Source organism: Aptenodytes patagonicus, unplaced genomic scaffold, assembly GCF_965638725.1.
Source record: "Aptenodytes patagonicus unplaced genomic scaffold, bAptPat1.pri.cur scaffold_81, whole genome shotgun sequence".
In the NCBI taxonomy this organism is placed as follows: domain Eukaryota; kingdom Metazoa; phylum Chordata; class Aves; order Sphenisciformes; family Spheniscidae; genus Aptenodytes; species Aptenodytes patagonicus.
The window spans coordinates 399,458-424,775 of NW_027472029.1; the positions used below are offsets into that span (position 1 = coordinate 399,458).

The following is a 25,318-nucleotide window of genomic DNA, read 5'->3' on the forward strand; positions in this document are numbered from 1 at the left end:
TGAGTCGACTTGAACCCAGTCTATTGGTTTTTTTTTCCCCTGTTATTTGTCTTGTCGATACCTCTGCATCACTTCTTGTTGGTGATCTCATAGGCATCAGAAAAGCCAAGGATTCTCCTTTTGCTCTGCTGTGAGATCAAAAACCGTCCTGAGTGCCACTTTTTTAAGGAAAAGAGCTACAGGAGATGGATAGGAGATTATTCACTGCAGACTGATGGAACGTCTGTCAATCTCAGAAATAGTTGTGGCTGGCAGGAGTCTATTTTTGCATTTGTTTCCTTATTTACAGTGAAGAATGCGAGACCTAACGGCTCAGGTAACGAGCAGTCTGCTGCGGTTTCCAGAGGGGACTATTCAGGCACTTGGGGAAGATGAGATAAGCCTCGACTCTGTGCTGCGCGGGAAGTTTTCTGGAGGTGAGCATTTTCCTTTAACTTCGGTCTTGGTATGAAGTTGTTATTGCCCGGAGGTTACCTGAAGCATAGGGTCATAGTATCAGCTGTGTCCGGGTGGTGCTGTTAAGATGCATCAGGTATCGAGAGAACAAAAAGGATGTTTTAACTATTAAAAATGCTAAAATTAAAACGTTAGTAGAGTTAAACTTTGACATTACAACCACCCGCACCAATCTTGTGCTATGAAAATAGTTTACTTAAACATGCTGAGTCAGTGAGCCCTCCTCAATTTCTAAAGAAACAAAAGGCAGTTTTCAAAAAGGTAAAAGCGTTGCTTTGGGCCCTATTTATTTGCACCAGCTCAAGCTCTGTGACCGTCATGCCATCGCACGCAGGAATAGTTCTTCTACAGTGTTACAGAGGCAACCCCCCCTGGTTTTTCCTTTTGAGTCTGACTAAAAACAGAAGGAAGAGGATAGCACTGTTAAGCGCTGCAGCCATATTTCCAAAGTATTTGACAGGATGCAGATGAGTACCCAGTGAGAGTTGCTGAAGGTGGCTAAGCAGGTTAGGGAGTTGACTTTCTGGGTGACCTGAAAGTAGAGCTGGGTGCCTACCGGGATGTCTAGGCTTCTGTTGAGACCAGGTAGAGTCTCTCTGCCTGACTGTAAGGGCAGTGATCGAGTTAATACTTCCTTTGAGTTTGAAGTAGGTCAGTGGAACAAAATGTGTTAATTTCTTTCTGTAATCAGCACGTGTAAGAGTTTAAATTTACTAACACGGTGCCCATTTTAAGATAATTTCCTGTTGAAGTCCAAATCCCTGCCCAAAGTCGGCATGTGTCAAGTAAAATTAATACACTAGAAATGAATTGGCTTAGATTGGTTATATCTGAAGTATGCTTTGAAATATGCTTGTATTCCCGTAGGGATTGAGAGGATTTCCAGCAAAAACAAGCCGAAAACGGTATAAGAGTATAAGAGTATAACGGTATAAGAGTAGAGATCAAGGTATTGTAATCTTTATCCCAAACCACCACAGTTCTTCAGTGCAGGAATGACAAGTAGAGATGCAAAGTAATAAGGTTGTTAATTTTAAGATGTATTGCTTGAGGATTTCAATGGGTGATTTTAAATAATGGACCAGAATTAGGTAAGTCGGTCTTCCTCTGTTAGGTACTTTTATTGAAGGGAAGGGGCGGTGACTGTGATTTTTTCAGTTGTTTCCATCTTCTGTTGGAAATTTGCTTTAGTCAGCTTTCTTTTCTCTTACAGGGAGAAATGGCCTAGCATGGCTGGCGCGTGGTCCTCAACTCGAGGTAGTGAACTCTGTGACAGGAGAGCGGCGCTCTGCATATCGTTTCAGTGGAGTAAATGAACAGCCTCCCACTGTTCGTGTGGTAAAGGAGTTTTCCTGGCAGAAGAGAACTGGACTGCTGGTTGGGTTGGAAGAAGCAGAGGGAAGTGTTCTCTGTCTGTACGACCTTGGAATATCAAGAGTGGCTAAAGCAGTTGTTCTTCCAGGAAGGGTACGTCCTTTTTAATTGGAGAAACGAAGCCTTTATGTTGTTAGGCGCTGCATAATCCTGTTTCGGGAAAAGCTTTGGAGCGTCTCTTTGTAGGAGGTATTTTTTCTATGTTGCACTAACATACTGCCACTTCAGAGGATCCAGTCAAGAGAGCCTTGATGTAAAATCTCGGCCTTAACGGCACCATTGTCTTTTGAGCTTACTGATCGTAAAAGAAGTTTTCTGGTTTTGTGGTAGAGCACGTAGTTACCTAATTCTCCACTTCCACAAAAAGGCATTGAAAGATACCTTTTTTGGGCCAGAGTGAAAAGAGGAAGACCCCACTCTTTAAAGAGCCTGTAACATACTTTTCCTAAACGGTTAATTTCTGTCAGAAATACCGTCTTTCTTTAAAATATCTCAAACCTCCGTAGCTGAGCTGTGCGTGACTTAGACACATTCCCATGAATCTCAGGCTAGCAAGCAGGTGACTTGAGAGCAGAACACATTTTTCTGTTGAGTTCGGGTAGGAAAAAAGAGCCTTTAGAGAGTTATCCGACAGACTGTTGAAAGATCGACTTTCAGTCTGCAGTCCTTGAATCTCTGCTTATTGACGACTGTGTTTGTGTAGGTGGGATACACTGGTGTGACGTTACTAATTTTTTCTGTCTTCTATAACCCGTAAACTCCAATGATGTAATGTCCCCTAGTCTCATTATCTTCATGTAAACAAGAACCAGCGTAAGTTAATAGAACATCAAGATTCACTCCATCTTTATCCTCTCAGCATCGGCAACAAATAAATACTTACTTATTACTCAGCTTTCCCTAACGTGATTTGGTTTGACTTGCTAGCATACAGGTGGAGTTTTGTTTGTTTGTAATGCTACAGTGCGGTTACCAGTAGTAAGCATTTGTACGGTGGTAATTTCTGAAGATAGGAGCCGGGTTGGTGCTCCTCTGTGTTAGTTTGCCTATCATCTGGGTAAATCTGGGCGTTTCAGACGGAGAGGCAAGCTGTGTGCTGACATAAGCCTATAATCAGTAAGTAAATTGTGGCTGTGAAAAATGACATAGCTTTGTTAGGTTTTCTTTCTTAAATCTAAGTAAGCTGGGAATAGGAAAAGGAAAGGTTAAGAAGGATCACGTCACATATTGGATCTGTGTCTGCAGCAGTGATTTGGAATAGAACGTGGTTATAACTATCACTTGTGTTGGGGAGTTTGTCTACGCCACAAAAAGATGGTTCAAGAGAAAATATGAAGAAGCCTTGGGGGTGTGGGGGGGAAGTTGGCTGTTGTGTGGTAAAGGTTATGAATATTGGAATAAAGCCAAAGCTTACCTGAATTTCTGCTCTTCTGCCCTGAATGCTCTTGATTCCAAGCACGTTTGGTCTGTTGCTTTCATTTTGCTTCCTATCTTTTTCCTATTAGATTAGTTAGATCAGCATAGACAGGACACAGGTTGTTTTAGGCTGGCTTTTTAAATTTTTGTTCACATTCATAAAAGTGCTGGTGCGCATTTAAAACCTTTTTTACTTTCTCTGGTGGTTATTTTTCTTCTAAATGAGGACGAGTGTAAATTTCACTAGGGCAGCGTGTCCCTTCAACACTTTCTGAAAATGTTTCGTCCCCGTGGAAGGGGTGTGTCTACCGTGCGACTTGGCCGCTGTCCCGCCTGACTTACCGCCACCACGCATCCTAATACCTGTTTGGCAAAGAAGGCATAGACTGCATCACAGTGCTGGTGGGCTGTGAGCAGTGGGAGAACTAGATGTAGTTTTGTCTTTCTTAAACTTAAGTCCCTTAAATATGGTAAAGTTTCTGGCATATAACTGGTTTTCTAAGTTTCTTAGAGCTAATTGTTTCTAGGTAGGAAATGGAAATTGGTAAGCTGTAATACTAGAATGCACCATTGAAGTTGAAGTTAGTTCAGTTAAATAACTGTAGGAAATCTAGTAAATGGAAGGCAGTAACAGATTTTTGTGCAGGGCTTCCCTCCCGCCCCCGCCTCGATACAATTGGGAACAATGCTTTGTTTTTATGTCTTATGATCCTGTATGTACTTTCTTGTTTCCGATGTGCTAATTCTGGCTCCACTCTTGAGTGATTTCTGTTTAGCTTGTCAAGCAGCTTAAACAGTAACTTGTAGTTTTCCTGTAGGTAACTGCTATAGAACCCATAACTAATCACGGAGGACCCAGTGTGAGCACTCAGCACCTACATCAGAGTCTGCGATGGCTCTTTGGAGTGGCAGCAGTGGCTACAGATGTTGGTCACCTACTTCTGGTTGACCTTTGTTTGGATGATTTAGCTTGCAGTCAGAATGAAACAGAAGCATCGGGTAAGCCTGCAGTTTTTCAACTTGAATTTAGAAGTAAGAAAACTTGTGCCTTGTAAATAAACAATATGCCCCCCACCTTGAAGATACGAGTGTGCAGACATTTATGACCCCTGATTGCAGGTGGTGGTTTGACACCTTACAGTCCTGAACTGACTAAAAATGGGAGTGGCTTAATACTCCTTCTAATGCTGGAAATGCCCCCCTGCCACCAAGATCCCTGTGTCACTCTGATTCTTGCCAGTGAGGTGTGGGAATTTTACCGTCTGAGTCCGTGCAGCTGCCTGATAGGAAGTTGTGTCAGAGGTGCCCTATTTCTTGGGAATGTTCTTCTGCTTCTGTTAATTGGCTCGGGGCAAATTTTAGTCTTGTTTTTTGAAATAAATCCGACTTACCAAAAGTCATGCATTCGGGTGAATGAGATCTCTAATTTGTGTATTCAGCTTGCATACGCTGTTTTGGCCATTACAACAGTGGCTTCAGGAGCTGATGCCACTTCAGAGAGCTTCGTCATGAGGCCCAAAGTCCTGACTTACAGAGTCCAAGAAGAATTTGCCTGTGAAGGTTACACTTTTACCTGGTTTTGAAAGACGAGTGAGAATACCTGTCCAGTCGGAGAGTTCTTATGTTCTTTGAATACATACAGAATGGAGATAGGAAAAAAAGTGTTGCATAAATTTATGCGTGTTATCACGTTTAAAATGCAACCTAAATGGCATAACACGTTCATTTATTGCGTGGTTTTGTGTGTGTAGGTCTAGAAGTTGTCACCAGAATTCCTGCTGAAGTTCCACAAAGAAGAGAAACGGTGACCAGAGAAGGGAGACATCTCTGTTTTCAATTACAAAATCCTTCAGGAACAGCGATATCAACCCTGTGCTACATAAGCAGAAGCAATCAGCTCGTTGTGGGTTTTTCGGACGGCTACCTGTCACTATGGGATATGAAAACTTTGGAGAGGGAGTAAGTAGGCCTTTACACTTGGCCATGCCTGGAGGTGCCGGCGTCTCAATTTTTTGCCTAAGGAAGCATGTTAATGTCAAGAGAACTTTTTCAGGGACTGGAATTTTGAGTATAATCTTGGAATGTTTAGAAATCCTCTTCTGGAACAACTATTAAGTCACACATGGATTAAGTGGACCGCCTTCTCCCCAGTGGACTAGGACTGTTTTCCTTAGTGTGCCTGTGGATTGAGGAATTGTGGAAAGCATGCTGCTTTGGGTTGTGTCAAGCAGCGAGGATGTGACAGAGCTGATTTGTATGAGACCGTTTGTTCTACCCGTGGTATTCAGTGAAAGCAGGCAATGTGCGTATTTCGATGAAACCGGTTTTAAAAACTATTTTTCAGGACCAGTTCCTGCAATTAGGGCATACATTGGAAGGCTTAAGTATGCCAATAACGTGATTTTGGTGACAATATTCTCTAAAGTGTCCAGGATGAAACTAGTGAGACATGAAAAATCAATAGCTGATGTGTGCCGGAAAATATATTCTTTCCTACGTTTCAGGCAACGATGCATGTGAATGAAAGTTTGCTTGGGACACTTGGAGATGAGCACAAGGGACATGTGAATTTATAAGCAGCAGAAAAACTAAGAGACGATTTTAAATCTGCCAAAGAGCAATCTCACTTGAAATATTTGACCAAATTGAGATAGGGATTCACTTGAGCAAATCTGCAGTGACTCTCCAGAAACTATTGGATGCATAAAGAGAGAGAGTGGAGCAGTAATTAGGTGGCAAGAATAGATTGTGAAGGTACAAATAAGGTTCAGAAGTCTGGAAGAAAAATGCTTTACATAGTCCAAGTAAAGCAACGAGAAACTACTTCTGTTTGGCGCTGGTTTAACTTTGTGCACAGAAGATATGCTGCATTTTAAGTTCGATATTGGAGTAGGCTACAACAGTTTGGACAATCTTTTGCCTGGCAGCTGAAGTGATCGTTTATGTTTCTCCTCCTCCTCCTCCGGCAGAGGAGGGCATAAGCCCAGGTTATTGCATTTGACGGTCAGTAATTTCCTCACCTCTTGACTGTTGCGTAAGAAGTAGTCGCTTCCTTGACTCACTTGTTTGAGATGCAAGTATGACCTTCTGTACTTTGAGGATAAGCATGTAAGGTGCTCTTTTCTCAGAAGATGCTTCTACCCGTCTACAAACAGTTAGGGCCAGTAGGCTCACCTTTTTTCTTTTTCTTTTTTAAACCCGTAGGCACCACTCTCAGCTTGAAGGAGGACGGGTTCCTGTCTATGCTGTTACTTTTCAAGAGCCTGAGAATGATCCTCGCAATTGTTGCTACTTGTGGGCTGTCCAGTCTACGCAAGAAAGGTGAATAAAAACTTTGTATAAGCCACTGAATTCTTCTTTTTTATATATACTTGTTCCCATACAGTTAATACATGTGTATTTGTTTTGTTTATTTAGCTGTGCAGGAGATTCTCTCGGGTACGGAAGGTGTTAAGCCTACGATGCCGTTTTTTACAGGATTTAACAGACGTGAAGAGGGACCTCCTAGTTCCTACCTTCTGACAGAAGGCAAAGCAACAGTGGCTGTAGTTTTGTGCTTGCCTTCTTAAATGACTTCTTGTTTCTTGATGACTGCTTCACGATTTGTTTGCTGTTCGTACCATGGTATTAAAATACCATTAAAAGTAGTTGAGGCTGCAGATCTAGACATACTAGACGTGCCAATGTGACAGCCTGCCAACCTGCCCCTAAAGGAGGGAGGTGAGGGTATTGCCGATTACCTTGTGCCAACTTTAGCAGTCTTTGGAGCCTTCATGAGCCAGTTCAGCTCACGTGGCAGAGCACGATCGCTGTTCAGCAGAAAAGTCAATGGTTTCCTGCTGGGCTGATGAATCACATGAGCGTGTGGAAGGGTGCAGCGTATGCAAGAGAGGGACTGGGACTTTGGTGGTAAGGGAAGGGGAGAAAGATCTCCCTCCTTCAGCATCAGCAAGCTATTTCATCAGCTCAGCTGTTCACAGCGTGGCAATCTTTTTAGGTTTGACCTTAAAGCAGCTTTGATCGAGAACTCTTCACTGTGCAGAGCTCTTTCCAACAAGGTTTAGTCCATACAACATCTAAAAGCTTTCAAACTGTATGGTTAGCATTTGCCCCTGAAGCTGTTAGTGTCAAAATTTCCTCCTCTATGTTTTAGCGTCCAAATGTGACCGACTGCCATGTTTTGGGAAGTGCTGTTTTTCTTTTCAGCAAGAGCATGCTATTAGGAAAACTTCAGTCTCGATCTAATAAAATGGTAATGAGGACTATAAAGCAGCTTTGTAATCAAATGTCATAATTTATACCTTTTTCAGTGAAGGTGATGTTGTGAGTTTACATCTGTTGCAGTTAGCATTTGGTGACAGAAAACGCTTGGCATCAGGACAAGTCATGTACGAGGTAAGACGTGCATGTGTGTGGAAGGATGAAACTAGTACTAAATTTTCTCGAAGTGAGTATCAGTTAAGCTGGCAGGGGTAATATTTACCATCAAAATTCACAGATGAATGAAAAGGAAGTAATCTCTTGCTGAGTCTTCTTGGGCATGGCCTTTGTCCATAGGTTTTGAAAACAAGTCGTACAATTTCATACTGCAGTGTTGAGTGTTCCAACTGGATTCACCTGCAAAGAGCCCAACTGAATTCAATTCCTGAAGAGGAAGCAGCTTTTACAAATAAAATTATTCTTCATTTAAACACCAAATTAATGGCACGTAGGAAGAGAAGACGGGGCTATCCTCTTTTAAAGTTACTTGTAGCTACAGCCTTAGCAGTGGCAAAGACCGTACCTTGTACTGTGTGCTTCTTTGGAAAAAACCCCATTGGTCTATAGCCGTTTCTCTCGTGGCTGCTTTGTTCTGTCTCAACACTTTAATGTTAAAATGGGGGACCTTTTACTATGCAGCAATTCTTGGTCATCTTATTTTCCTGAGTAAGACGTGACGAGTGTCAGCTTCCACCTCAGAAGGCTGAAATGTTTAAAAGCAGCTTCTAAACATGCGTCTCCTAGAAATTCCCGTTGCCACTCTTTTAAAAAAGCACACAAAGTGATTAAATACTGTTGTTGTTGTTGTGTTTGTGACCTGAGAAAGCTGTGGTGTAGTTAATGTGAGGCTTTTAACCCTCTACAGACTATGCAACCAGTAATGCATTCACAGGCTTATAAGAGGTGTCAGGCACCAGTCTCTGGATTTGAGATATTTCACTCCCCTGCTGTTTCTGCTTCCCTGTGATGAGTGTTGTGGAAGACTGAAACAGGAACCAATCTTACGAGGTAGTTGAAGAGAGAACTAAACAGCTGGACCCTCTGGGGCAAAAAGACGGGCTCTTCAGCTCGCTTCCGGATGAGCCACTTACACATGTAGCTTCATGCCAAGACCTGATAACACCTACTGCCAAAAACCCCCAAAACTAACTCCCAGCCCCCCCAAACCCCCAAAAGATGCATTAGGACAGGATCTGTGCTCCACAGCGGACACTTTTGGTCTCAGAATACTTGCTTGTAGTCACAGATTGCTCAGTACTACGTGGCTGTCTGCCTGCATGACTGGCTGAGTCAAGTTTCTTGTCTGTCTTCCGTGGCAGAAAATTTAAGAGGTGTTCCCAATTGCCAGGCCAAGTCTGAGTAAACAAGGAGGACTACTGTTGACCCTCGTTCATTGAATAGAGTTCATGGGAGCTTGAAAGACTTTTCTACTACAGCAGTGCTTTACTTTCCAGGAATCAGACTTGAGGCTATGAAACAGCGCATCTTTGACTTTGTGTCGTGGTAAAAGCTCACAAATAGGACTTTTGGAACATGTGGCACTGTCTTTTTGTAAATGAGCCTCAAACTTCTGTCTCCATTGCCTTCAAGGCTGGTTTAAGTCTGTGCTCAAGAAATCAACCTAAGGGTGTGTTTAAGTTGTGCTTTCAAAGATCTTTTTTATACCACCTCGGCAGCTGCTAAATCTCGTGCATCCAGTCATGGTCACGGAGCACATCTTTACCTTTGTCCTACACAATGCTTGCGGATGGACAGAGTGTACAGCCCCTACTTTCGTATCAGAGTCTGACCGGTGCACCTCATTTGCGAAGTGTCTTCGTATTTTACTGGTCAATAAAATCGTTACTGAACATCTTCCATACAGTGGGGTTCCTTAACTGAGATTTGCTTGCCCCAGCGTGGAAAATGTAAACTATACTGGTTTGCTTTAGAAGCTGTCTTAGGCAGGACTTGTTTGATATTATTTCCCCCTTCCCCTCCGCCCCAGCTCTTGGGGGGACTGGCTCCCCCCCAACATTTCTATGTGAATAAAAGTTGAAATTTCTAGCAGTGAAAATTCACCTCTAACAGGTTTATGGAGTTTTAGTACTTCATCTGATGAAGCGGTCTTTCGAATGGTGGACTTGTTCAGGACAACTTTTATTAAAATTGGCTTTAGTGATTATTCCTTCTACAATAAAAATGAGGTTCTTTGCTTGGGCTTCATGCTAGTTTTTCAAAGAGGCGGTTTAGATTTTTCTTATCTACTCTGCACGTGTCTGTTATGTCCAAAGGTACTTGATAAAATAGAATGAACTGTGCATGCTTCAGAGCAAAATTTAGCATTTTTCTTTTTAGTCATGTCAGAATTTTTTTTTTTTTTTTTTTAAAGCCAGTCTCGATATTTATAGGTAGCATTTCCTAGAACGGTTGAGAGAAAGCTTGTCTCTTCTCAGATTAGGTGAATTGGAGGTATCACATCAAATCATATGAGAATGCGTTGTGTCGTGCCAGTTCATTTTAGAGCTCTGAAAGTTTGGGAAACTTGGGTCGAATGCGGTACGATGGATTTTTGGTTGGTTTTTGTTTGGTGGTGTTTTTTTGTTGGTTTTTGATTTTGTTTGGTGGTTTGCTTGTTGGGTTTTTTTAATTGTAGAGCTGCTATTTGTCCACAACACACACAATTCATGTGTTGCATTGTAGACAGTTTGAATGTATGCTGTATTTGGAAAGACAGTATTTCAGTTAATGCTTACTTAGAAAATGGTGGTATCGGAGGTTCAACACAACCCTGCTGGAGTTTCTATATATCTCAAAGTAGTTTGCTGACTCAGTAGTAATTTGTGATCCTAAACGCGTTGCCCATGTGCATCCCACGTCCCCTCTGTGTTCTGCTTTTGCTGTTGGCTGTGCTTGGTGGAGGAGCTGAGGGATATTTCACCCATTAGTCTCTGGCAAGATTAGAGGAGGAGCTGGTAAGAGCTTACGCGGTTTGAAAGAAGATCGTTAACCAGGAAGAAGTTCTCATAGCTACTACAGAGAGATGCATTTTCGCTCTAGTGGTGTGCCTACGGATAATAATACCTCTCGACAGAGCTTTAGCTGCTGTAATGCCATGACTTCTCTAACTTCATCAGTTCTGTAATCAAGACACGGAGCAAAGAGCTTTGCGTGCTTATGTGTTACGCTATTTCAGATATCTCTTTGTAGACATATGTTTAGGTTTGTAAAGGAACCTTGATGTTGCAAGGAATTCTGCAAAACATGTTTAGAACTGAATAACGTTAGGGAAATGCTAGATTTTGAAAATGTGCAAAGCCTTTACAGCCAAACTTGCCCGTTACGATTTGACACTTAGTTCTCTTGCACGTCAGATGTCGTTTCTATTGGCCATCAGAAATAAGCTCATGGGAAATACACGCTGTACTGTGCATATTCTACTAGAGGTATACGTTCTTTCATGTTTCGGTATAACGTATGTTTTTAGCCCCAAATGACCTTTTCTCTCTCCTTTTATTTTTTCTGCAGGGTTTGGAATACTGTGATGAAAGGTACAGTTTAGATCTCACGGGTGGAGTCTTTCCCTTGAGAGGGCAGACCAGCAATGCCAAATTACTCAGCTGCCAGACTGTAGAAAAATTTCGCAACCACGTTGACAGAGAGGATAGCGTTAATGAAGGTTTGTTCTGATGTCCGTGTTTGGCTATTCTAAAAGAAACGGTTTTAGAATCCAAGCAATGAACGCTGTTCTGTACCCGCAGTGTGAAAGTCTTAAATATCTGTATAGACTAGCTTGTTGGGCTTCTTGAAAAAGGCAAATTGGGTGCTTAAGTTACGTGGGGCTGCTTTAAAGGACAAAATAGGTTTTATTTTATGCTTGCTGACACGCTACAGCGACGTATGGTGGGGTCATCTGTGTAATGCTTGTCAGTCGTTTTATTCCTCCAGCTGTCTTCTTTGAGCAATAAGATCATCCTCTCCATTGCTTAGGAATGTTACCTGAATGTTTTTTTTCCTGTGCAAACCTATGTCTGCATCTGCATCCAGTTGGTGGCCGGTCAGTTTCTGTTTGAAATAATTATCGGTGATCTGGATGAGGGGATCGAGTGCACCCTCAGTAAGTTTGCAGACGACACCAAGTTGGGCGGGAGTGTTGATCTGCTCGAGGGTAGGAAGGCTCTGCAGAGGGATCTGGAGAGGCTGGATCGATGGGCCGAGGCCAACTGCATGAGGGTCAGCAAGGCGAAGTGCCGGGTCCTGCACTTGGGTCACAAGAACCCCATGCAACGCTAGAGGCTTGGGGAAGAGTGGCTGGAAAGCTGCCTGGTGGAAAAGGACCTGGGGGTGTTGGTCAACAGCCGGCTGAATGTGAGCCGGCAGTGTGCCCGGGTGGCCAAGAAGGCCAATGGCATCAGTATGCTTGTATCAGAAACAGTGGGGCCAGCAGGAGTGGGGAAGTGATCGTGCCCCTGTACTCGGCACTGGTGAGGCCGCACCTCGAATACTGTGTTCAGTTTTGGGCCCCTCACTACAAGGAGGACGTCGAGGTGCTGGAGCGTGTCCAGAGAAGAGCAATGAAGCTGGTGAAGGGTCTGGAGAACAAGTCTTATGAGGAGCGGCTGAGGGACCTGGGGTTGTTTAGCCTGGAGAAAAGGAGGCTGAGGGGAGACCTTGTCGCTCTCTACAACTACCCGAAAGGAGGTTGTGGCGAGGTGGGTGTCAGTCCCTTCTCCCAGGTAACAAGCGATAGGACGAGAGGAAATGGCCTGAAGTTGCGCCAGGGGAGGTTTAGATTGGACATGAGGAAAAAATTCTTTACTGAAAGAGTGGTTAAACATTGGAACAGGCTGCCCAGGGAAGTGGTGGAGTCACCACCCCTGGAGGTATTTAAAAGACGTGGAGACGTGGCACTTAGGGACATGGTTTAGTGGTGGACTTGGCAGCGTTAGGTTTACGGTTGGGCTTGATGATCTTAAGGGTCTTTTCCAACCTGAATCGTTGTATAGTTCTATGATCTGCCTGTCCAGTTTGTCCTCTCTAAACCTAATAGGTTCCTGCACCTATTAGGAGTACACGAGTTCTTAAAGCAGCAGCTTTCCTTGTCCATATACACAGTTAAAACTCTTACGACGTCTTTCCTTACCTTGCAATAAGTCAACATACATCTCTGGGTTTACAAATTCAGTTATGCTCTGACCATATCTTTGAGCCTGCTGCAGCGAGAACTTTCATAGCCTTTTGTTTTGACTGCGTTATTCACCTTCCCTCTCTGGCCTTAACGTATGTCTGATGTTGGAAGGAAGACACTTGCATGATCATTCTAGGCTATTTCTGTTTATTGTCTTTGATTTAGTCCTGAAGTGGCAACTTCCACCTCTTCTGTGATGCCATCCTCTATCAACCGTGTGTCAAAATCTAACAAAAACGCCTTTGGATTTTCTCCACTTGTGTCATGTTTCTGAGGAGAGTGCCTTCTAAAAACTTGTTAAAAACAAACAAGCAACACCCCCCACCCCCAAAGAAAAAAAAACCCAAACCCAAAACAACAACAACAACAACAAAAATGCCTTTCTGTCTCCTTTTTACCAAGTATGAGGCATGGAGAAATACCTGTGATTTTTCGCATGGTTTCTAATTAGCTTTTCTTCAGGTTCTGTTCAAGTTAAGTTCTAGGCATACGTGAGCTTCTGTTGGATGTGGGTTGAGGCTGGCAATGAAGCTGTCTTCTGAATTGTGAAAATCATGGATATCTTCAAAGGCAGATTCAGCGGCTAACAAAAGTGAAATGGCACAGGAGCTCACAATGAAACATAGTAAAGTGTGTGAGGATCCCTAAACGGTAATGATGAATTCAACAGAGAACAGAGAAACATTTTGCCAAACAAGCTGTCTCCTTCTTCCTTACTCTGTTAGGGCAAATGGTATACCACATTCTTTGCTTCCACCTGGAGAAGGCACTCTCCCCAGAGAAGACAGACCATGCCACTCGTTGAGAGAACCGGAGTATACCATTGTGAACGTCTTATGTTAAAGACTTCATTCCAATTTCCTCTTTGTTGGTTTTGGGGTTTTTATTACGTATTTTGTGTGCTAATTGTGTTCTTTCCCTCTGAATGTGCTGGAAAGGAGCTATTCTTAAGACTTGTAATTGCGTCAAATCTGGAAATTAATAATGCCAGCTGAGTGATACAAGTGTATACGATAATGACTGGTATGCTTTCTAAAAGTAGCAATGTACGTGTCCCTAGCATAGTTTTTTTGCTAAACTATTCATCTAGCTAAACGTCTTGATCCGCTCTTGATGGATGGAAAACTTAATTAGCTGGTAACTGTGTGTTTGGTTTGGCTTGGAACTGATACAATTGGATCAAGAAAAAGGGGCAGTATGACTGAAAGCTATCACGGAGCTGTTTGCTATTCTGTACTTTTTTTTTTTTATTATTCTTAGTAAGTGCTGTGTTTCATGAGTGATGGAACAGAATCAAGCCAAAACAGAAAGCGGTGTTTTAAAACTATCAGGTTTATCGTCTTTTCTACAAATAAGAAACCACGTCTTGTCTTTTACAGTAGTGTCTCCTGAGACCAGCGTATCAATCTTCAGTTGGCAAGTGAATACACATGGTCAGGGAAGACCATCTACTTATTTGGGTGTATTTGACATTAATCGCTGGTACCATGCTCAAATGCCAGATTCGCTAAGGTAGATTTTTGTTAAGTTGTTTTCAATATCCCTACAAACAATTCATTTGAAAGTGGGCGTTCAGCTTATGCGCTTGTTTTCTTTAAGGCCAGAAGAATTCCTTCACGATTGCCCCTATTTCGCATTGTGGTCGCTGGATACCGTGGTAAGCGTGACTTCTCCAAACCTCATTTTGGATATTCTGGTACGTGAGCGGAGTCTAAGCCGGGGAGTTCCTCCTTCTTATCCACCACCTGAGCAGTTTTTTCATCCAAGCACCTATAATTTTGGTAGGTATTTCACCGCTTTTAATAGCGATAAGCTTAAACGGAGGTCAAATGCCATTTATTGGTTCTCTTGTTCGTTGTTTGTCACTCAAAACCCAAACCAAGCCAAAACACCCCAACCCCCCACAAACCCAACTCTGATTACGTTGTACTAAGAAAGCATTTAGTGTTGTGAAACATATCTGACAGTCTGCTGCGTTTTGGGTTTGGGTGCTTTTGTAACGTAGCCTGTGAAGTGGCGATGGTTATAAAATGAAACGACTTTGAACTGAAGCTGAAAGCACAGCACCTCGGCAGCGCTAGAGAGAAAATTCCTACACGCAGTAATTTTTTTTAACAAGTTTGTAAGTGATGTGATGAAGAAAATGGGTACTCAGTTATATCTTTCCCGATACGGCTATTTCGAAAATGTGAACTGGTCATAACATAACTGTGAGAGTACGGAGTGCTGTCAAACGTTCATTGTTTCTGCAGATGGTACGTGCTTGCTGAACTCCGGAGTCGTTCGCATGACTTGCACCGGCTTCCAGAAGGAGGTGATCTTTTACTGTGTCTTTATTGAGACTGTCAAGAGATGTACCTCTTCTAAGTTTTCTGTGGCACTGCTTTCGGTGTCAGAGACCGTTTTACGCTCATCCTGCCCATCCGCACGCATAATTGCAATCGTATCCTGCCAGTTTTATGCAAACGGTCATGTTTCAGGTCCACTCTCGGGACTGTAAAACTACCATTGTCTCCTGTTGAAGCACGATCAGGGATTGAATGTCTAGAAAGGAGTAGAACGTTGCTCTAGGGCAAGAACAAAAATGTTGTGGAAGTCGGGGAAAGCTGTTACTGCTTTATTACCCATCAGTCGAACTGCCTGCATAGTCCCGAGTTTTAGGGTTTTGACCCCTGATTAACTTGAAAAAGGAGGACAGAGTGGAGAAAATGAGAAATTACTTAACTGTTTAAGAAGAAATGAATTTGTTTTTTCTCCCAAACTTGGCCAAATTGTAACTTCCGAGCCACTGCACGGATTGTAACAAATAATTTTGAAGTAAGTTTCAGCTCGCCAAATATTTCCAACATAAACCAGCTTCTGCACAAAGAAGCACAGAAAGGGTCTTCCGAAGTGTGATTTGAAGTTGTGCGTTAGTTCTAGCTTGTAGAGAATGTATTTTGCGTCAGTGTTCAGGGAAAGAGAAAGGCCTGTGTCGTGACAGAGCAGCTCGAAAATACTTAAGCATTGCAAGGGCTGCTATTGTGTTTTACAGGATTTGGTTTAGAAACTGTAACTGTTAGTTTGGCTGCCGTCTTTAAGACTCTCCCTAGTAACGCTTGCTCAGATTGCCAACCTAAAGCACATTATTGATGCAAGCTTTCTGACAGTTTAAGTGAACGTTTGTATTAGTTCTCTTAGTGGTTATCCAGAACCTTAGCGACTGCCTAATAATGCTGTCTTAACCTGTAGTTTTTGATTGGTGTTTCAGACCTTGAATTTTTTAAAGAAATCTGGTCCTTCGATAAGCGAAGCCATTCATGACAGCTACAATAGGTGTCTTGTAGCTGGCTTGCTGTCTCCAAGACTAGTTGATGCCCAGCCATCCAGTTTGAGCCAGGTGAGTGCGTATCAGGGAATCAAGGGGGAAATACATCCCTCTTGTCTGACGGGGCTGTAGAGGCTACAGGACATGATGATCTGATTTTCCTGTTATTTGCAAGCTGCACTGAAATGCAGGGCTTGACTTTAGTTAGCAGAAGTAGTAGTAGTCTTCGATCCAAACTACTGAGGTTGACTGGGAACAGTCTTTAGAGACCCCTCTCTTCATTCTGTGCCCCAGATACGCACAAGGACGCGTGCAGTCAGTGCTGGTCATGCGCAGCAGAAAGCACCCTTCCCTCAGAACAACCTTCATCCCCGTCAGCTTCTCAAAGCACGAGGTTCAGTGCAGTAGCTGACGAAGGGGGTGTCTCGCTCGGATGCAAGCTATTGCAGACATCAGCTTGCTGCACGATACGTGACCATTTGCTTCCAAGGAAGTGGGCTGTGGTAAACAATTACTGTGGTCAGCTCTACCTGAGACTTTCATCACCGCTTCCGCTCATTTTCCCTTCATCAGTAGGCGCTTCTGCATCCTCTCAAAGCAGATCTTCACCTCTGTAGCCTTTGCCTTGTGCTACAGTAGCCCAATTTACTCCTCTTAGAGTGCCCTCTTGTTGCTGCAACACCTTAATCGCCTTTATCTCATGACACCCACTACCTTCTACCTGCTTTATCCCACCATAGTGACTTCACCCGCCTCTTTCGTAGGTTTCCCGTTTGCAGTGCACCAACCTCTCTCTCTCATGCAAAGAGTTTTGTGAGAGATGGAGCGTCTTCACCCAGGCAGGATCTAAGCTAAGGGATCAGCTAGCTAGTCATCCCACAGTGGAGCGGTTAGTGGGGAGGGGAGAGCAGTCTTCCCACTGCCCTCATCTTCCTGTCTACTGGATTCTTCACCGGATTTGTGGAAGCGTGTTAGGGCAAGTAACGCTTCTGCACAGTGCGGTAGCTAAAGTAAATTTCTTGGCAAGTTGGCCTAGCCCATAGACTGTTTATTTTGCAAGCCTGATGTAGACTCTTGCATTCAGATTAGATGTTCTGGCGTCAACTCCAGTTTGGAAATAACTTGGGAAATCAAGAAGTTTTTCTAATAACCTGTGCTGAACTGGGACTATCTCGTTCAGAGACTTGTTAGGCATTTGAGCAGGGATTTCGTTTGCATGTCAGTAAGACAAATTTCAGGGTTCGGGTCAAGAAGCTTGCTTTGGAGTTTTGTTTGCCACCGTAAGTAGCATTTGGTGTGTTTCCTTGTCTGCAACCACTTTTCAGACAAAGGTGGAACTATCACATGTGTATTCCAATGTGTAGAAATGGCTTTGACTGGAATGATTTTACCTAGAAGGGAAAGATAGTTTTGAATGTGTTTAAAAAAACCAAACAAGCAAACAAGCAAGCAAGTAAAATTTTATGAAGGATCGTTTCACCTGAAAGAAGTATCAGAACACCAGCTGAAATAAGCTGCTACTTAACATCGCATGTCTGTGCACACCTGTGCATTATCCTTCTAAAGGATTACCGCTACGCTGTAATACAGTGTTGGAACGGCCTAAAATGTAAACCTATTAGACTTTAAATGTCTCACTTCTTTCCTGTCATTTTAGAAAACTGTAACTTAACGTTTTGGGCGTCAGAACTGCTTGACGCCTTCATAGTCTAGAAAGCTGCTTGCCCTTAGCTTCACTGTTTCCACGCAAAGAGTGTATTTGGTCTGTCCCCTTCATGCATTCCTGATGGCAAGCTTCACGCACAAAACGCGTAGTGGGTCTAGCAGAGGATGTTACCTGAGTTGGAACTCAGTAAACTGAGACTACAATGCAGAGGCATGCAAATAAAGGTTAGAATCAGCCTTCAGTAAGTTGAACTGGCAGAGGAAAAGTTTAATGTGTTCCTCAGACCAAGCAGCAGTCCAGCCCGTGGCTAGAATTAAGAAAAAGAATGTGGAATTAGTTGCATGTGTACTCACTGCCTTTGTGACGTCTGAATGAGTATACGGTTAGAAGCAAACACGTCCTGTTGATGGTTCAGGTATTGACAGCATGTGAGATGCTCATTTTAGTTTGTCTGTTACGTTTAGGAGGAGCAGTTAGAAGCGGTATTGTCAGCTGCTGTCCAGGCAGGTTCTTTAGAACTTCTGACTGGATGCATTAAGCATTGGACATCTGAAGGTAACGCTTCTTATGTTGTTTTGATGTTACGTATTTTTTGGTTTGAAATTGTTGATTCAGTTCTTTTTTGTTCTCTTTTTTTAAAGAGCAGCCAAGTTCTGCTGCTAATTTACGGTTTGTTCTTGAGTGGACGTGGAACAAAGTGATCTATACAAAAGACGAACTGGACCAAACATGTGAGTCCTAGTGTAGTCATTCTGCAAACATAAAACCATTCTTTCTAACTGAGCTTGTTCAGTAATCTGCTGGTATAGGATATTGCACGCGGTTCTTTAAGTGTACTTTGAAACTCTGAAATTGCTCTGCCGGCTAACGCTTTAATATTTGTTCTTTAAAAAGGTGTTCCGCTGTTTGATGGCTCTTGCAACTTCATTGACCCACAGACATTACAGTCTCTTCAGCACTGCCAGTTGCTCCTGAGCAACCTTAGCACAGTCTTAAACTGTTTTCTAACGGAAGCACAGGAGCTTACTGAAAAAGGTGTGTAAGAGTATTACTAAGCCTTTGGCACGTTTTATTAAGGTTTGGAATTATGCTTGGGTTGCAGTTGTGGAAGCATGAGCTTTTGTTGTTTTTGATGGTTGGAAGACAGCCAAAGCCAAATTTAGCTGGGAGAAGGGGCTTAAATCTGAGAAGCTGGGAGGACCACTTAACATGCCCTGAGTTCAGGGAAACAGTTTGTTGTGGAGTTCATGCAAGTGGCTAGGGGAGGCTACATTCAGCAAGAAGCGATGTAAGCAACTGGGTCGACATTACAGCAACTGAATGTGCTAATGCCGAAAAGTATTCTCTTTAATTCTTAGCTAGCAATTTGTAATTGCATGCAAGTCTGGTATTGCAAATGACTGAAACGTATGAAGGAAGCAGAAATGAGTAAGTTGTAAGTTACTTGGGTTTCTGTAGCTTTTTATATTATAAACTGTCCTTGGCATGTTGAGAAAAAAGAGGCGTATCCCTTTGCTGTAGTACAAATCTCTGCTACGTGAAAACCAGAGGTCTTGTTCGTGAGTGCATTTATTAGTTCAGGCTTTATTTTTGTTACTCTAACCTTTAGTGAATGTGCTTCTTTGTAGGGGTTGCTTTTTGTTTTGGTGGCGATTGTGTGGGGTTTTTCTTCAAAGGAGGAAGTGACAGAGAGTGAAAACTGCAAAGGCAAAGATTTCTACCGTGTTATTTTTATACTTTCTGTTCAGTATGATGAAGGGAGTTTTGTAAAAATGGGAGGAATTGCATCACAAGAATCATCTTCTATGCCTTTTTTCAGGTTTTGCAGACTTGACAAACAAGCAGGTGGTAACTAGCCTCATTTCTTTGTATGCACAAGTGGTCACCTGGTTCTGTCGATCCAGCCTCCTTCCAGAGGGTTTAGGTAAGCATAAACTGTAACACGTTTGTAACGAGGAGACTCTCCAGGAAGTGATTCCTACGAACACATGCTTAGCCATGCTTTGGTAAATGTTTTGTCCGTAACACGTCGTGTCGGTCCAGCGACAGCGTGTGCTGACGTTCCGTTGGTGAAACGGAGATTTTACAGGTTTTTCAGGCACCTAGTGTAGCGTAATGCAAGCGGTTTCTTTCCGGGATGTGTTTTGGAAATAGCAACAAGCCTCTGTTGCTATTCAAGGAGTTGCTTATGTCCACAGCTTGAAATACTTGGGATTTGAAACAAATAACTGTGGAACAACCAATACTGGAGTGCTTGTTTTTACAGTAAAAGCATTACCTGCATGTTTTGAACTTTGTCTTTATTGCTTGAGGGAAATCTACACCTCGGAAATACTTCTTTCCTTGGATGGATTATAAATTCTGTTGCCAGCCTTAACTGTCTTACAAACGCTCACGTGACACGTTGAAAAAACCATTCCCTCGGAGAACTGTTTTTTCTTATAGTGAACTCCAGCTTACACCACATGTTCTGAATGCGGCGTCAACTGTAAACTTGAAATGGCACTTGAGACAGGAAGGAATTGAGTCTCGTGTCTTACGTCTCCTTTAGCAAAGGCAGAAACAGGACTGGCTGCTTTCAGAGTTGGAGGCTTCTTGATGCTTAGCTTGTACGATCGTCTGTCTTTTTAGTCAAAAATTTTAGATTAAAAATGTGATATTGCTTCTTTAACTTGCTTTTACTTTATTGCCTGTAGATGACGAGACGCGTTTGGCTAGACCTTTCTACAATTATCCTCTGATTCAGAGCTACTATACTGGTCATCGGCAGAAACTTGAGCGTTTATCGAGGTAGGACTTACTGGAAAACTCTAGAACGCTTCCACTGCCAATTCGGAAGTGGAAGTGAATGGCTTTTGTATCGACGGTTGTATTTGCCACGCTTAATGCCTTTGCCGGCAATACTCTTGACTGCGGTGATGCGTGTGTTCTGTTGAACGCAGAGCTTACTCTCCTGTGTTAAAATGTTTACACACACCTCTGCTTAGTACCATTTGCTGGTATCATCAGTTTTTTGTGGCGTACTTAACTCATTGGCTAATCTGTATAATTTGTTACTCCTGAAGAAGATCGTGTGATTAGGAGAGGCTCAGTCATCTCCAGCTCAGCAAAGCACGGCGTTCACAGAACAGTTGTTCTGGGCACAGAAGAAAGCGTGTTGTGAAAAAAAATCCTCTCTCTTCTTGACTAGTAATGGATGGTAAAAATTGTATTGGCCTAAATCCCCTACTCACAAGTACCTTTGTGTGATTTAATAAGATAGTCAGAGTTACACGTCGTTGGCACACCTAGCACTCTACTGGCTATTGGCTAGAAGTCGCTTCCTACTGTAAACTCTCTTTCCTGGACTAGCTTGCTGGCATATAGGTGATATGCCTTGGATTAGATGATAATAGATTTTTCTTTGGCAGTTGTACTGAGAGCTAAATAAAGACCTAAACAAGCTTAGGCTATGGCACTGTGAACAAGATGCTGCCAGGTGAGTTAAGGTGGAAGCTGCAGTGGATTAGGTATTGACTTGAAAGTTCCTCTGACTTAGCTTACGTCGCAAGTAACTTACCTACAGGCTCATGTGTTCCTTAGAAGCATACAGCCTCTAGCGTGCTTTTTCTGCTTTTTATCGGCGGGAAAGTAAAGGGTAGCGTCGCAGTCGGCAGAAGACTGTGAAGGGCTTTTGAAGAGCGTAATTCTTAAAAGTTCAGCCATCCGTAATTGTAGTTCTATTTTGAACTCCTTTAATAGCTGAATGTCTCCTAACGGTCGTTGAATCATGGAATCATAGAATAGTTTGGGTTGGAAGGGACCTCTGTCTTCCATCTGACTCAGAAATTTTTTCCATGTGCATTTCGAGTCGTAATCACGCCTTTGTATGTTTGTTCCTTTCTTTGACTGGCTCATTTTTTGTTTTGACTGGAGGAAATTTGTTACACGGAGAGGCTGGAATTAGTGTTTTACTCTGTCCAAACCCTTGCTACCTTTTGTTCCAGAGGAAAATGGGATTCTGACTGCTTGATGATTGATGGAATGGTTTCCCAGTTAGGAGACCAAGTTGAGAAGTTGTGGCGGAGAGATGAAGGAGGAACTGGGAAATATCCACCTGCTACTTTACATGTGAGTGTGGTGTTCACTGAAAACAACAACAACAACAACAACAACAACGCCCCCCCCCCCAACCCCACCCAAGAGCCAGTGATTTATGCAAGACAGGGGTTTTTAAAGACCACCTAATTTTTTATTTCAGGCACTGCTGGATCTCTATTTGCTAGAAAACATTGAAGAAAGCTACAAACATGCAATTGTATCCTTTCCAGTTGTTTTTACTACACCTTCAGTATATGCACATAAATGTTCTTAAATGTTTGTCGCCTACGTGTTTAATGACACTTTTGAATTTATGCTTCAAACACAATGCAAGCGAAAACAGTTAGTTTAGAATTAAGTCGTAGGCAGAAGCATTGTTTTATTTCTTTGGACTGCGGATTTTTTACGTTGGTTTTTTTTTAATGTTTTGTTGCAAAGTCTCTTCTGATGTGAGAAAGCAGGTTTACTAAGAAACGTTAAAGATAAAAAGCCTCTGTAGTTTTTCTCAAAGCTTAAACACAGGTTTTAATTTTTTAAAGCACCCGTACCCGTAGCAAATGGCTACTTACTAGCATGATGCGCTAAAACGTGCTGCTTCAGAGCAAAAGGGTTTCTAACGGTGGTTTACCAGGACCTGATTTTTGCCACAATCATCCGTTTTCCAGCAGTGCTTGCTTTTGTTCTCTTAAAAGTGCAGGCACACAGAATAATAAGCAGAGAGAAGAGAAAAGTCACTGGGCAGAAACTTAATTTTTAAGCTGCTGAAACGGACAGAACTGCTTTTGCTGTTTGTTGCCTAACCTGAGAGGGGAGCCTAGAGGGCAAGGGGTTTGCTAGCTGTTGTACCCCAGAGCTGCCTTCTTAGAACGTGTCCCTGAGAACGGATGTCGGAAAGAGAAAATGACACTACCGATGGGTGATCCACATACTGCTTTAAATCCAGTTTTAGTCATTCAGAGCGAAGTTGTATTGTAAGGACGCCATAATTTACATCGTTTTATATCCTCTGGAAAAAACCAACTGTAGCATTTCTTTGCTTTAATAACTACGCATTGGATGTTCAAATGCTTTGAATGTCCGACAGGTAGCTCCACTGACTAAAGAGGGAGCCCGAGGTTATAACTGAAGTATTTACATACCTAAAGTTAACCTTTCTGAATGCCTTACAGAAACCAAAGAGTCTTTCTTTTGGGTTATTTATTCGGAGTGCAGTTCTGTGGTTAGGACCTGACTATCTTCAGGTTATAATAGCTTAAAATGGTAAAACTAACGCATTAGTCTCTTCTGCTTCCTACCGCTTTTATAGTCTTGCTTCATTATGTTTTTCTAAATGCGGTGTGATAAATTTTTGGTCTTAGAAATCTATTAGCCTTAATTCGGTACTTGATATCAGACAATTTACTTGCTGCTGGATATCATGCATTCCTTTCCGAAGAAAACGGAAACTTCAGTCGGCTCCTTCCCAACTGCCTTTGCTATCCCTTGGGGTCTTGTTAGGCTTATTCAAGGTTTTTGGCTTCTCGATCACAATGATTATGAAGTACGTAAGTTACCGCTTAGTTAGACATACATTGCAGTACAAAGCTATAATCTAGAAAAGGATTTTAAAATTTGGTGCTTGGCTAATAACAGGTGATAAAACACTAGAAGCTTCTTTGTAATACTGCTACGACATCTTCAGCAATAAATTAAGATTTGAAATGTTGGTTTAATTACTTTGACAGGAATTTGATTAAAAAAGAAGACATCAACTTTAAGAATGCTTGATATTTGAACTTTCAAAGCCATCCGTTTAGGTTGTTTTCAGCAGACCAGTCGAGCGCTTTCTCAAAAACAGTGGTTTAGGTACTTTAAATATTAAAACTATGATCATAGCAGCAGGATTTGAGACAGAAGACCGCAAAAGTGACTGTTCAGCCCAATTCACGTTCTTTTGGATGCTGAAGGTTGCTCTTTGCCTGTCACGATGTTGATGTTATCTGTTTGTCTGGGAGAGTAGCTTATGATTTAGTAATGTGTTTATAAAAAGTGGTGTTTGTATACAGCGACTTGGTTAACCTAGGAAAGTGTGAATTACTCCTTTTAAAGCACTCGCTTTGTTCGGTATGGCTAACTGAATTTTTTTTCCTGCAAATACTTAAGCGTTGTTATTTACATGTCCTGTATCAAGCGTTTCATTAGTTAGTCATCTAAGCGTATTTAACACACATTCACCCTTACTTAAGAAGCTTTTGAATATTTTTGTTGCCTGCGTGTATGTATGTATGTATGTAGCTTAATAAACCCGATCTCTACCTCCCACAGAGTTCACTGGCCCTGCTCTTTCATCCAGCTACAGTCAAAACTGTGTCATGGCAACATCGGAGAATTCTTCAGTCCCTCATGTGCCAAGGAGAGCATAGGCGAGCCCTCAGATACATACAGGTGATGAAGCCATCCACGTCAAGCAGTAGTGAAGTGCGGCTTTTCCTCACTGTGTTGCTGTCCAATAGGTAAAGGAAGATATGCCACCATTTTGGCATTCAAATGTTGTGAAAGGTGGAGAACAAATAATATAAATCACGATTCCCTAAATTCCCTTTCAACTTTGAATGCAATACTTTTGGGGCATCTTTTTGGTTATACTATTACTATTCCTTCACATCTCAAAAAAACTAATTGCAGGTGCGTGGTGGAGGCTTGGGGTCTGTTGCAGCGACATACCACTAGGTCAAATATAGAAGAGCTGCTAAAGCACATGTATGAAATCTGTCAGGAGATGGGACTAATGGAAGACTTACTGAAGCTGCCTTTCACAGACACTGAACAAGTAAGTGTGGACGAGAAGAAAAATCTTAATCGTCCCTTTGAAAAGAGAAGAGGCAGAATCATAATAGATTTTTGAAATGTGTTATTTCTCATAGGAGTGTTTGGAGAAGTTTTTACAGACCAATGCGGGTGTTCAGAATCATGAATTTCTTTTAGTCCACCACCTGCAGCGTGCCAGCTATATCCCAGCCCTACAGCTGAATCGGTCGATGAAGGTTAATCTTACGGTAAGCGTAGAAGTTCTGCCAAGTGTGCAAGTTTCTGTTAGGTGTTACCAACCGCTTTTGATAGTACTCAATAAAACCCCTGCTTTCTTTTTTGTTCCACTCTTTGAAATACTAGGAATAAGTTCCTACACCTTAAGTCGCAGCTGAACCTAAAAGTTGAACAAACTATTTCACTACTCCAAAGGTACTCTGTGAAGTTGTAAATCAAATGTTACAGGCCATTGTTGACTCCACTTAAAATACTTTGTTTGCATCTGAGCAATAAATAGATATCTTTTCCCTCAGCCAAGCTTATCATTCAGTTATTCACACGCGGATGTATTCCACAGCTTTCATTTTCCCACTTTTATGGCAGAAATTCTTATCCAACTTCCGTTTCTCAAAATAGCCAGCCTAAATTTTGTCTTATGTGGACTTCTGTTATGAATCTGTGATGCATTTGCTCTTTTCCGGGACCACAGTTTTCCAGTGAATCAAACTTATCAGGTGGTTTGGGAAGTTTTAGAGCCTGCATTTGAAAGCTTTCATGCAGCCAGAAGGCGTGTGTAGGTAGCTGC

General features: G+C 42.3%; 1 protein-coding gene across 1 annotated transcript in view; it reads left to right on the forward strand.

Annotated features, from left to right (window-relative positions):
• The first annotated feature begins 278 nt into the window (after positions 1-278).
• Positions 279-25,318, forward strand: part of LOC143173445 (protein ELYS-like) — a 53,903-nt gene continuing 28,863 nt past the window's right edge. Inside the window, exons 1-22 of the mRNA XM_076363707.1 lie at positions 279-416; positions 1,670-1,923; positions 4,065-4,245; positions 4,998-5,205; positions 6,451-6,567; positions 7,557-7,641; positions 11,014-11,164; positions 14,053-14,185; positions 14,273-14,454; positions 14,926-14,987; positions 15,924-16,052; positions 18,111-18,201; positions 18,288-18,377; positions 18,541-18,681; positions 19,466-19,570; positions 20,343-20,436; positions 21,633-21,756; positions 21,887-21,943; positions 23,120-23,266; positions 24,031-24,218; positions 24,391-24,535; positions 24,630-24,761. Of these exons, the coding sequence (XP_076219822.1) occupies positions 296-416; positions 1,670-1,923; positions 4,065-4,245; positions 4,998-5,205; positions 6,451-6,567; positions 7,557-7,641; positions 11,014-11,164; positions 14,053-14,185; positions 14,273-14,454; positions 14,926-14,987; positions 15,924-16,052; positions 18,111-18,201; positions 18,288-18,377; positions 18,541-18,681; positions 19,466-19,570; positions 20,343-20,436; positions 21,633-21,756; positions 21,887-21,943; positions 23,120-23,266; positions 24,031-24,218; positions 24,391-24,535; positions 24,630-24,761 (2,937 nt within the window). The 5' untranslated portion in view covers positions 279-295. The remainder of the gene's footprint in view (positions 417-1,669; positions 1,924-4,064; positions 4,246-4,997; positions 5,206-6,450; positions 6,568-7,556; positions 7,642-11,013; positions 11,165-14,052; positions 14,186-14,272; positions 14,455-14,925; positions 14,988-15,923; positions 16,053-18,110; positions 18,202-18,287; positions 18,378-18,540; positions 18,682-19,465; positions 19,571-20,342; positions 20,437-21,632; positions 21,757-21,886; positions 21,944-23,119; positions 23,267-24,030; positions 24,219-24,390; positions 24,536-24,629; positions 24,762-25,318) is intronic.